Consider the following 12,330-nt stretch of genomic DNA (forward strand, 5'->3'; position numbering starts at 1 on the left):
TATTTTAGGGAGTAGGACAGATCTGAGAATAGTATCACAGGAGATTTAAGCAGCATGAAGACATTGGGAAGCTTGGGAAAGAGGTACTGGAAACTGAGCAAGGCTTACAAAAAAGGGTTATCAGAGGGAGCCCAAAATAAATTTTATTTCAATCCCTTGCCTCTGGTGGCTTCAGGACAAAACAAACTCAAGTCATTTAAAAAACAAACAAACAGATAACTGATTCCCCAGTTTAAAGAACTCCTTGATCCACCCTCATTTGTACCTGTTGTGCCAGTTTCCCTAAATGGTCCTGCCTCAGTTTCCCTAAATTGTTCTGCCTCAATCCCCCAGTTGTAACCCCCTTTCTGACCATTAAGACTGAGATAATTAGGGCTGTAGGGATCTGGCATTCCAAAAGATAAAATTCCAGATGTCCTATGTCAGATACCTAATTGCCATCCTCTATCCCTCCAGACTTCCTGACTCTAGTCAGACATCTCCTTAACTCCCAATTTGTAAGAATTTATGGTCCTACCCCCCCAACCTGTAAGAGCCAGATTGATGGTCCCTTCTTGGAGATTCCCAATCACCAAGTTTGGACTTCACCCCCTGCCTTTATCTTAGAGCCCTAATCTTAGAGCCATATATAAAAACCATTGGAATCTCACGTTCAATGCTGCTGCTGCTGCTGAATGCTTTGACACATCCAGTCCTAGGACCAAAATAGATCCTTTGGTCCCAGAAAATCTTTCCCTCTCAGAAATCCAAATAAAATATTAAAAACTCTCTAAGCTCTATCTTGCTTCAGTTTCTCCTGCATTACATACCTTTCAGTGTCCAAAAACCTTGTCAAGTCCTTCCTTGTATCTAATCTAAGGCTCCCATACTGTCCTTTTGTTCTTCAGAGGAAGTAAAAGGCAACAAATGGTTCATCCATCAATGAATTATAATTCAAATATTTTAAGACAATTTGATCAAAGCACCCTTTACTGTAACTCACACTTGAGTGTAGGAACCATGATCCATATCAGACTTTTAAAAAGAGAACTGCCAGACTTTTAAGAATCAAATAATGTTTTATTATTTTCCTGCAGGACTTTGTAAAAAAAAAAAAAAAATTACCAAAATACGTTAGTTCCAAAGCAATAGCTAATTAACCCAAAACATCTATCTCTTCTTTGTACATTATATACATCTGAGAAATAAATAGAGTTCTAGGCAGCATACAAAACATCATTATATACATATAAGGCTTTAAGCCAACTGCATAAATACATGGCCGGTGAAGATCCATTTCCTGGAAATCAACTCCAAAGACTTCCATCATCCAAGGCCTATCAAGCTTGGAATGCAAGCTTGACTTTGGTTAGAGAACAGACACAAAACTTATCAACAGAGAGACATACAAATTGGAAAACCCAGCAGGTATGAAAAGCTAACTGAAAGGGGTCTCTTAAAGCCTGTGTACTGAGCAAAAAAACACACCTTTGGCATTATGCAGGCTAACCCACTATCTTTCAGAAACTAGAGCTAGAGAAAAAAATGTCCAGTTCCATCCAATATCTCTCCTGTCTCTGTCAGTTACTCTCTCTCGCTCTCTCTCTCTCACTGTCTCTGTCTCTCTATTTCTCTGACTTTGTGTCTGTCTCTGTTTCGCTCTCTCTCTCTCACACACACACACACAAAATTATATTTCTTTTTGAAGATAGAGGTTCAAAATTCAATGGAAAAGCACTCCTATCCATCACATTTGGAACATTTCAGGAGGGAAAGATTCAATAATTCCATCCTAAATCTTAACATTAAGGTGTAGAGACAGAGGCCTTGAATGATGGACCAATATCGCTGGGTATAGGACTGGTATCACTGTCAAATGATAGGTGACACAAACAATCTCTCTGAATCTTAGTTTCTGCATCTATAAAATGGGGAAAATAGTGTCTGCTCTCTCTAACTCTTCTAAGAATCAAATAAGTCATATATGGTACTGTTCTTTGAAAAGTATAAAAATGATGAATTTGGAGGGTTTTTTTTAGAAGTTCTGCACTGGTGAGGCACAACTGGAAATATAAAATCTTTGAAGTAGGAGTCTTAAGTGCAAAGTAAAATCAAGATTTAAATAAGTCCAATCTATAGCTCCTGAACCCAAGTTTTCTTGACCTATGCCGACCTTTGCATATATAAATATGCTTAATAGCTGCAGTATTTTTAATATCCAGAATAATGAAAATTTTTCTTTGAAATGTAACCAGCTATATTTTCTAGTATATAGAAAAACCAATAGAATAGTTTTGATGGTGATTAGCATGTCAATACATTATTTGGCATAGATTGTATAAAGAGACCATGTATGGTCCCCAAAGCATGTCATACATATTTGCATCTCCTACAGCCACTGAATGACAGAGCTAGACAGGGTTTTATTGATCATCTAGATCTAGCCCACTCATTTTCAAATGAGGAAACCAAGGCTCAAAGGCGCTGATTTGTTCAATGTCATGCAACCAACAACTAGTAGTCTCTCAATAAATATGTGTTGGAAACAAATGACTGATCCTTTGGACATTGCAAGAGTATGTGAGAAAAGAGACTGGACCTCTCAAATGTGAAAAGTAGGGGCAAAGCAACCCAAAGCTGCCCAGAGCCCTTCAGTATCACCCTCTGAGGTGATTTCTCCCCTTTGCAGAAACACAGAATGTTCCCTGTCTCATCAGATCAGAAAGACTTTTTTTTTTCTCTGAAATGACCCTGAGAGGAAAGACCACCAGTCAGAGAATCTTTGGGGTGTGTGTGGCCTTTATGGTACCTCATCCATTATGAGTCTCTTCAGAATGGCTGTTTCCCTTGGCTAAAAATACAGATGGGTATTCTCCAAGGAACTTCAAACCAGCACTAAGAAGCACACAGACATTAAGCTTGTAGACAGAACTGGAACTCAGTCTCCACACGGGATCCACTGAGCATTTAGTTAGGGTTAGTGCTAGCCTAAATAGCTGTGGTAAGTTGCAGTAAAGGATGAGTTCCCCTCCTGCCCGCCATAATAGCAGTTGTGGGAAAAAAGGGCCTGAGCCCGATGGTAAACTGCCCTCCTGATAACAGTCAAGAGGAGATCCTGCCCTCGAGGAAGATCTCAGCAGTAACTTTCTCCATGTAGTTGGATGGCAGTGGGTCTCGGGGGGTAAATCCTCCAAAAGGACCCTTAGAGCAGATCCGTGGCTGAACTGAAAATAGAGAGATCAGGAGAATATGAAACAATAACAAACACCCTGGGACTGTTCATTCCTAATATAAAATGTACCATATATAGGAGTCATGTGAATTCTGTTTAGCTCCCAGAAAATACCAGGACTTAGCAATATCCTTCTCTTCTCCCCTTAACCAACAGCAAACATACTTACACATGCATGAACAATTGACTTGCATATACATGTACAAGCAACACATACACACACAAAGTGTAATACCCCATCCACCAAGCCCACATAGGGCAGACTATTACATTCACTCATCCATGTGAAGCAGGTATTTATTTCGGAGAAAAGTCTCCTAATTTCCAACTCCTTATTCAGGGTTCTTTCCTCTACTTCCCAATTCATAGAGAAAAATATTTTCATAGTTATTTCCACAGTTTTGTTTTTGAAGGGGAAGGGAGAATATTCAGCAACTATTATGAAAAAGACTTTGGTTTGTCTTTCAGGGAATCACCCCAAGCTTACAACTGGGTGTTACATTAAAAAATACTAACATTTGCCATTAATTACAACATAAGAGAATAGAAAGAGCTCTGAAATGGAAGTCATCAGGACAGTGGGTTACAACCCCCACTCTGCATGCCATCAAGAAATCTCTCCCATCCTCAGTTTCTTCTCTTGTAATCTCCAAAGCCTCTTCCAACTTTAACATTTTATGGCATCAAATGGGATAAAATCTATTAAAAATATCTTATAAAGTTGTATAAAAATATTTTCCTCTTGAGAAATGAGGTCAGAGGAAAGAACTCTGAGGAAAAGAATCAAGAGACTGATAACAGGCTCCAACTCACCCATTAAGTTAATGTGCCCATTAACATCTTTTGAGTGTGAATTTCCCTAACTATAAAATACAGTTCTTTCACATATAGTTTATTTATATTTTTTACATTATTATTTATTTTTATGAATTTATGTACTTTTTTGTTAAATTATTTTTAGTCATGTCTACCTCTTCATGATTTTTGGCAAAGTATTTTTGGCAAAGATAATGAAGTAGTTTGTCATTTCCTTCTCTAGATCATTTTATTTATGAGAAAACTGAAGCAAACAGGATTAAATGACTTGCCCAGGGACACACAACTAGTAATAATCTGAGGCCAAATTTACATAAAAGACTTCCTGACTCTCAACCCTGCAATCTATCCACTACCCCACCTAGTTGTTCCTATTTATGTATATTTATTACATACTTTTATATGAATAAAATATGTTAATGTTTTAATAATTAATATTATTATTTATATGTAGTTTATTTCAAACTATAAAATAAAAATGGTGCTACCTGCTCTACCTGTCCCACAGGACAAGCTACTTGAGGGTCAAATAAAACAGTAAGAGTAAAAGTACTTTTAAAATCACAAAATGATGTGAATGGAAGAGATTGTCATTATTATAGCAAAAATCACATTTGAAAATAGGCTTAATCTTGCCACTTAATTTTGTTTAGCTAGGCAGTTTTTAAATTTAAAAAAAATCCTAAGAGCACGGTCCAATGGAATGAGCACTGCCTCTAGAAACAGAAGCCATGAGCTAAAATGCCAACTCTGACACTGGCTGTGTGACCCAGCACAAGGCTCTCTATATGGGTTTTGTCTGCTTCCTTGTCAGTCAATTGAGAGGGATGGAGTAGATGGCCTCTGAGATTCATTCCAGATCCCAATATAGCATCATGTCTCAGAATCCTTTGAGTAAAAACCCAGGGGACAGGAACTGAGGGAGCAGAGTTATCATACCTGGTCTGATTTTTTGTTCTCCAGCCATCTCGGCACTTGATAAACCAGAGGTCTTTGCCAGGAGAGATGCTAGTTTGCTCAGGATCTTCAACACAGAATGTCAATCTGGACAAAAAAAAAGAGAAGAAAGAATCAGAATGCAGGACTAGAACCCAAGAATGTGGCCCAGTAGCTAAGTAATAAGAAAAACAGCATCAATCAGAGAGGATGTACCAGGGTTAGATGGACAAAGGAGGGAGAGAACAGGGAGAAGGAAAGAGAAAAGGAAACACAGCCATCAATCTAGCAATTAAACATTAATTATCTAACTACGTGACCCTGAACTTCCTCTCTTTGGGTCTCAGTTTCCTCATCTGCAAAATGAGCAGGCTGAATTCAATGATCTCTCAGTTCCCTACTAGCTCTAAGAATCTAGAAATCCATATTATTATGCCCCCAAAAAAGTATTCAATAATTCCCCATTGCATCAAAATTTTTTTAAAAAGCCAAGATTTCCCACTGCATCTATCTCCAGTTGTCCTGATTTTAATCTTGTCAGCTGACCCAGGAGGCTCTGGAGGAGATAATGAAGCTGATGACAATTCACAGTCCCCCCTCGCTTCAATCCAATTCATTTGCAAGTCAAGATATCACCCTGCCATTGGTCCTCTTTGAGAATGAAGGACAAACAACAATTGCATCAAAAGTCTAGTTTTGAAAATCTTTCATAATGTGGCCCCACTCTCTCAATATAATCTCATATTTCAGTTTTCCCCAAAATGTATTCTTCACTCTGGTGAGGCAAGGATCCTCAGTTACATGAATAAATCACATCCATTCCTATCTCTGTACTTTATACAAAATTCTTCCAACATTCCAACATGCCTTCCCATTGCCTCCTTGCCCATTTAAATCCTACACAACTTCTAAGACCAAGTTCATGTTCTGGCTCTTATAAGAAGCTTTTCCTAATCAGCACAGAATACATAGATTCTTCTCTGCCCTGATTTTCTGGAGCACTTGTGGTCCATGGACACAAATCAATTGTGTGTATACAATAGAGAAAGTACCAGAATCTCCCTTAAACATAATACAAAAGGCCAAAAGAAGGTAAAAACTGTTTTTAGCTCTCCTAATGTTTCAGGGACCTCTCTAAAGTTGTAGAGATTCACCACAAAAATGCTCTCCCCTCTTATTCAGGATCTCCTAGATTTCCCCAATCTCACACACATAGACAGACAGACAGACATTCACATACACACAAAACTGATTTACATTTTAAAATGTGCCATGAAGCATTATGAGGTATTATACAAGCTCATGGCTCCTTCTGACCATCCTGAGAGGAGAATGGCATCTGCTCCTAGGGAGGGGCAGCACAGCACCCTCTGGCCAGAAGCCTACAATGCATTCTCCATCTATCTGACCCTGCTGTTCCATGTGGGATCTGGCTTTCCTGGAAGTGGGCAACAGCTTTCTGAAGCTAGAGATGGATGTGTCAGAGACTGAAGGAAAACAGCATCCCATCCCAGGACACTAGGAGAAAGCATGAGGCTATAAAATGAAAGGCTAGGGAAGAAGCCATCAGCCTTGGCCCTGTGACACACAACATAGACATCAATAGTGGTGGGCTGAGGCAATAGCAGAATAGATAACCTCCCACATCCTGGGCTTTCAGAATTGTTACAGGGACCCACGTTCCTACAGGTAGCTGAAACCCCTACCCCAAGATGATGGAATCACCTTGTTTCATAAAGTGAATCCTTCCCCATTAAGGCATTTTTTAAATAATTGCTATTTTACCCAAGTGCTGGAGAAGCTCATAAAAGGTAAGGAAAGAAGGTTTGGAAGAAAAGAGTCACACAAGAGATATGAATGCTCTGACAGAAGAAAGGTCAGCAGGTGACTTACTTCTTCTGGGTTTCCCCAGATTTGACCCGAATACGCCTAATGTGAAGCTCCCTCACAGGCTTGTGGGGTTTCGACAGATAATTGCGCAGTTCTTTCCACAGGCTGTACCAGGATTGAGTTGTGCCCTCCCAGGAGAGCTTGATCTTCAGCAGATCCCCCATGTCCTCCTCCGTGTATACCAGGAAGGTGTTGGTGGCATTTAAATCTATCCGCTCCACTCTGTGGGGAAAAAGCAAAGCTGTCTTTATTTAAGGTTTAAGGTTCTTCCCATAGTGGGAGAACTAGATCTTCTCAGAAGGCCTTTTCTCTAAGGAACAATGATATTGAGCCACAGGTGCTATCAAGTGGAAAGAAAAAGAGAGAAATTCTGGGCCTAGGGAATGACTCCAAGATGAGAGGTACAGAAGCAGCCTGATGTCAACATAACATTAAAAATAGAGAAGACCTTCTTCTCAGGGTACATATACAGGATGTGAGTCTTGTCAAACTTGAAAACCTTTACTTACTCCAGGTGATTACTGATGGGGAGGGTTGGGGTAGATAGTGGGGAAGAAGGAGAAACAAAGGAACAGAAGAAATATAGATGGTATTATGAGAGATTATGAAGTCCAAAGCAAGAAACTGAAGACTTTTGAAGGAGAGGAAATACTATCATTACTGCTGCTAATTGAAAGTAGGGGCTTCAAAAGAATAAAGCTGAACTGGTTAAGAGAGTAGTATGTGGAAACAAAATTCTAATTTGTTAATCATTGTTCAAAATATCCATTTGGGGGGAGGTTTCTAATGCAGTGGTCAGGGTTACTAAAGTCCATGATCCTTCACTGTTTAACATTTTTACCAGTGACTTGATAAAAGCCAATGCTGACGTGCTTATCAAATTTACAAAGATATTAATCAGGGAAAGAGAGCTTACATGTTGGGTGAGAGTGTCCCACAAGTTTTCTAGAGACCTAAGTCTGAACAAATGGATTGTGTCTAATATATTTGGGTGAGAAAAATTGAGGCAAGTAGGTAGCACAGCAGATAGAATGCTGAGCCTAAAGTCAGAAAAACTCATCTTCCTGAATTCAAATCTGGCCTCAGACATTTACTAGTTGTTGTTCCCTTAACCCTTTCTTCATCTGTTAAAAAATAATCTGGAAAGACAGCTTGGTAGCACAGCCTTGGTAGGACAGGGCACTAGCCTGAAATCAGGAGGACTTGAGTGCACATCTGGCTTCAGACACTTAACACTTCCTAGCTGTGTGACCTTGGGCAAGTCACTTAACCCCAATTACCTCAAAAAAAGAAAAAGAAAAAAATAAAGTGTATGAAATATACGTGTGACATTTATGAGTAATGTTTGCTCTAAACAAACTTTGGAAAACTAGAAAACTTATGGGACACTCCCTAGCTGTGTGACTTACCTGGGTAAGTCACTTAACCCCAATTGCCTCAGGAAAAAAAATAGATGAACTTTTAACAAAATGTAAAGGAAAGGAAAGTATTAGTAAAAATACTAAAAAAAAAAAAAAAAAAAAAAAAAAAAAAGGGATAAAAGTATTAAAGAGACCCCATATCATCCCAGCTGTTTCTTACAAAATCATCACAAAGGTAGTTTTTTAAATGCCCCAACATGAGGGGCAGCTAGGTAGTGCAGTGGATAGAGCACTGGCTCTGAAATCAGGAGAACCTGAGTTCAAATCTGGTCTCAGACACTTAACACTTCCTAGCTGTGTGATCCTGGCCAAGTCACTTAATCGCAAATGCCTCAGCAAAAACAATTTTTTAAATAAGCTGGAAAAGGAAATGTCAGGACACTCCATTATCTTTGCCTAGAAAACTCCAAAAGAAGTCATGAAGAATCAAATACAACTAAAAACAACTAAAGAAGAAGAAGAAAAATCAAGAGCATGGGGCATTAAGGCTAGACCTGAGTAGATATGAAAAAGACCATGGTCACACTGAGACAATGGGATATGGAAGTCAATAAAGCTAGAGAGATATTAGGTGCATTTAGGGTAGCTTGGTGTCAGAAGGTGATCACACTGGTTCTGCCCAGATCAGACCAATCTGAAGCATTATTTACATTTTTGGAAGCTACAATTGGGTAACTGGGTGTTATATTTAGGAAGATCATATAACATATCCAGAAAAGGATATGGGGTGGACAGAGGAGGAAGAGACTGGAGAGCATGCCAGAAGGATTGATTAAAGGAACTGGGCATGTTTTAATCAATAGAAATTGGTAGATGTATTACTACGTTCTTTGCCTCCGTACCCAAAAGCCCATGGACCTTGTAAATGAAACCACCTATATATGTTGTCTCTTCATTCGAATATAAGTTCCTTGAAAGCAATAGCTTTCTTTACTTTTTTATTTTGTTTCTTTTTTATTCTCTATTTATTTTATTTACTTATTTATTTTATTATTCTCTATTTAGCGCACTGCTTTGAACATAAGTAATTGCTTAATAAAGGCTTTTTCATTAATTTGTTCCTGTTTCGCTTGCAAAAGAGAAAATTTAAATGGAGAAAGGGGAAGAGAAGTAAGGAAATTATAATCCTCAAGTATTTGAAGCATTATCATGGGGAAGAGAGATTCAATTTATCCTGCTTGGCTCCAAAAGATAGAAATGGGTAGAAATGTAGGGAGGCATTTTTAGGCTTGATATAAGGAAAATCTTCCTAAGAGATTTCTCCAAAGAAAAATGGACTGCCTTGAGAAATAACAAAGACCCTTTCATTAAAGATCATTAAGCAAAGGTTAAATAACAGTGTATTAAGAATTCTGGAGAGAGGAATTTCTGGTCAGGTAAAGGGGAGGCTAGAATTCTGAAATGTGATTCTTCTAGAGGTAGCCTAAGGCCGAAAATCTTGAAGCAAAGAACTCAGGTTCAAATCCCATCTACTACCTAGATGATGTTGGGTAAGTCACTTATTCTCCCTGTGTCTCCAAAGGCCTAAACTAGATGATCTCTAAGATACCATCTAGCTCTAGATCTATGTAAGAATTAAGACTGACTTGAGCTATCTAACACCAACTCCTACATGCATATATTCACCCACAATCAACTACTCTATTCCTTCTCCCCTTCCTCTAAGGTTCCTTATGAGACTTGATCCAGACTATAAGAAGGATATTAATGTGACTTACATTTCTAGAGGAAGAGACTGGGAATCCGTGTTGGTGCCATAAAGTGTAACATAAAACGAGGGCTCTGTTTCTCCCATGGTGTTGTAGCTGAAGACGTGGATTTTCATCTGATAATGGTAAACTGTGAGTACAAGAAGAGCACAGATATTTACAAAGCCTTACTGATGGTTTCCTGGTCCCACTAGACTGGCACTAAAGGAGTGCTTTGGGAAACTGAAATTTGAAGATCAATTAACAAAAGACCAGAATCTCAGATCTGGGTCACGTAACAAAAGCAATCAGTCCTGATCTAAGAAATCTGGCTTTCCCCTTTTCTTCTTTGTCAACATCATATCATTAAGAAACTTGTTTTAGGTTAAAGAGAAGGTGACTTTAGTTTATGCTAAGGAAAATATATTGTGGAAATCATGATCCTGAAAGACAACATAAGATGAAAATGGAATTAATATGGTATCACAAAGGAATGCTTGGTCTGGGAATCTGAAGATTTGAGTTTAAATCCTCCATCTACTCTGTACAGAAAAGTTGTTTCACATTTCTAGATCTGTTTGTTTATCTGTAAAATGGATATAAAATAGACTTAAGCTGAATTATCTAATCTTGGACACTAAACTGAGGTCCCTTCAGCTCCAGATGTATGGTCTTATAATCTTATAAGATGGTTCAAAAAGAGTTTGAATAAATTAATATTTGATGGCTCTATAAAAGGTATTGAGGAAAACTAAGGAAATTCAGAGGGCATTCCTAACTTTTAAAATTTGACACCATAGATTATGAACATGGTCTTTCACAATAGTTCCAAGGCTATAAACAAAAAAGGTGACTACCTACGTGAAATGAGTTCTGGGACACCAATAAGATGCCCCTTCTCCACTCCTCACTTGATGATGCATTTCCACCAAGCCAGTTTCATTTCTTTGCCTTTGTCAACTATCAACTGCAAATCCCTGGACAAGAGTAGGCCTTTATCCAATGGCAGCACAGGACTAAACAGCTAGAAAGGAGCTGAGGGCTAACACCCTCAATTAGCACAGGAGAAAATTGAGTCTGGAAAGGAAAAGCTAATTTCCCAAAGTTACACAAAAGTAATGAGGAGCAGAGCCAGCAAATGAACCTTGACATTCTATCTCCAGACTCAATGTTTTTTTCTCCAAGCTGCCTAGTTGTATATTGACATTGATGGATTTGGTTCCTTTGCCAATGGACCAAAGTACAGAAGTATTACAAAATAAACTAAGGCAAAAAACATAAATCAATTAAAGGATGCAACTCAGTGGTAGAACATGACAATTTTATGCGTTTGTGGCCTAATGATGCTGATTTGTGGGAGGCAACATTGTGGCAAAAGTTTCTGATATATGCATTCTACTGATATAATGTGGTACAGTGGGATAAAAAGGTGGGCTTGCATCTGAAAGAAAATTGAGTTCAAATCCCTCCCTTGAGCCTTCCTAGCTGAATAACGTAGGATGAATCATCTAATCTCTATGTGCCTCAAAAAGCTCCCTAGGACTATCTACCAAGTCATAATGGGTTAGGGTATTTCACAGAAGAAAAAGTTTCCACACCAAAATTTTCTCATTCTGATGAAGCTACAACTCCTTCAAATATTCACTGTCCTTCTTACATAATGACAACACATCCACAAGTACAGAGACATCCACATTCTCTCTCACCGCCTTTTGACCAAAAAAGAATAGGTTAACATCAAAAAATGGCCATTATTATATAACATGGGTATTATCTGTGGTCTTAGGACATAACAAAAGAAACAGGAAAATCCATGAGTCAAAGATATGACCTTACATTCACTGGTAATAAAAGCAATATAAAAGAGCTTCTCATAAGCAATAGATTGTAATATTATTATTCCTGTTTTATAGAAAAAGAGACTAAAGTTCATCAAAGTTTAGTGACCTGCCCAAGCTTATGAGGATAGCACCATGGTAGAACCAAGATTCAAATTCAGGTCTCCTCTATGCAAATATACTAATCGTTCCACTGTTCTAAACTGTCTCATTAACACTATTCTCAAACTACTTAATCCACTATCCTCACTACCTGTAATAGAAAAATACCCGCCTTGCCAACCTTAGGAGCATCTGAATCATCCTGTTTCACTGGGTTGAACATGGGTCATTTCCATAAAAAAACATGATGCAGTAGATTTGTTTCTCTCTCAAGTCAGTCTTATTAGTGTCATAAGCCCTAACATTAATGTTATTTAAAAAACAACAACAACCTACAGCCATTAACAACTGAAAACAATGGGGCAGCTATCAGGACCTGAACATTTAGAGACCAGACAAGAGCATCATTTATAATCCTGTGAGTAGGC

At 38.4% G+C, this 12,330-nt stretch overlaps 1 protein-coding gene across 4 annotated transcripts in view; it reads right to left on the minus strand.

The window, feature by feature from the left end:
- Positions 1-2,725: 2,725 nt before the first annotated feature.
- LIPG (lipase G, endothelial type) overlaps positions 2,726-12,330 on the minus strand; it is a 33,547-nt gene continuing 23,942 nt past the window's right edge. For all 4 annotated transcript variants that reach the window (XM_031945962.1, XM_012541161.3, XM_031945963.1 and 1 more), the window contains 4 exons: positions 9,993-10,113; positions 6,857-7,075; positions 4,967-5,071; positions 2,726-3,203 (listed from right to left, as the gene is read on the minus strand). In XM_031945962.1, coding sequence (XP_031801822.1) covers positions 3,182-3,203; positions 4,967-5,071; positions 6,857-7,075; positions 9,993-10,113 — 467 coding nt within the window. In that variant the 3' untranslated portion in view covers positions 2,726-3,181. The remainder of the gene's footprint in view (positions 3,204-4,966; positions 5,072-6,856; positions 7,076-9,992; positions 10,114-12,330) is intronic.

This window comes from Sarcophilus harrisii, chromosome 1 (assembly GCF_902635505.1).
Source record: "Sarcophilus harrisii chromosome 1, mSarHar1.11, whole genome shotgun sequence".
Taxonomy (NCBI): domain Eukaryota; kingdom Metazoa; phylum Chordata; class Mammalia; order Dasyuromorphia; family Dasyuridae; genus Sarcophilus; species Sarcophilus harrisii.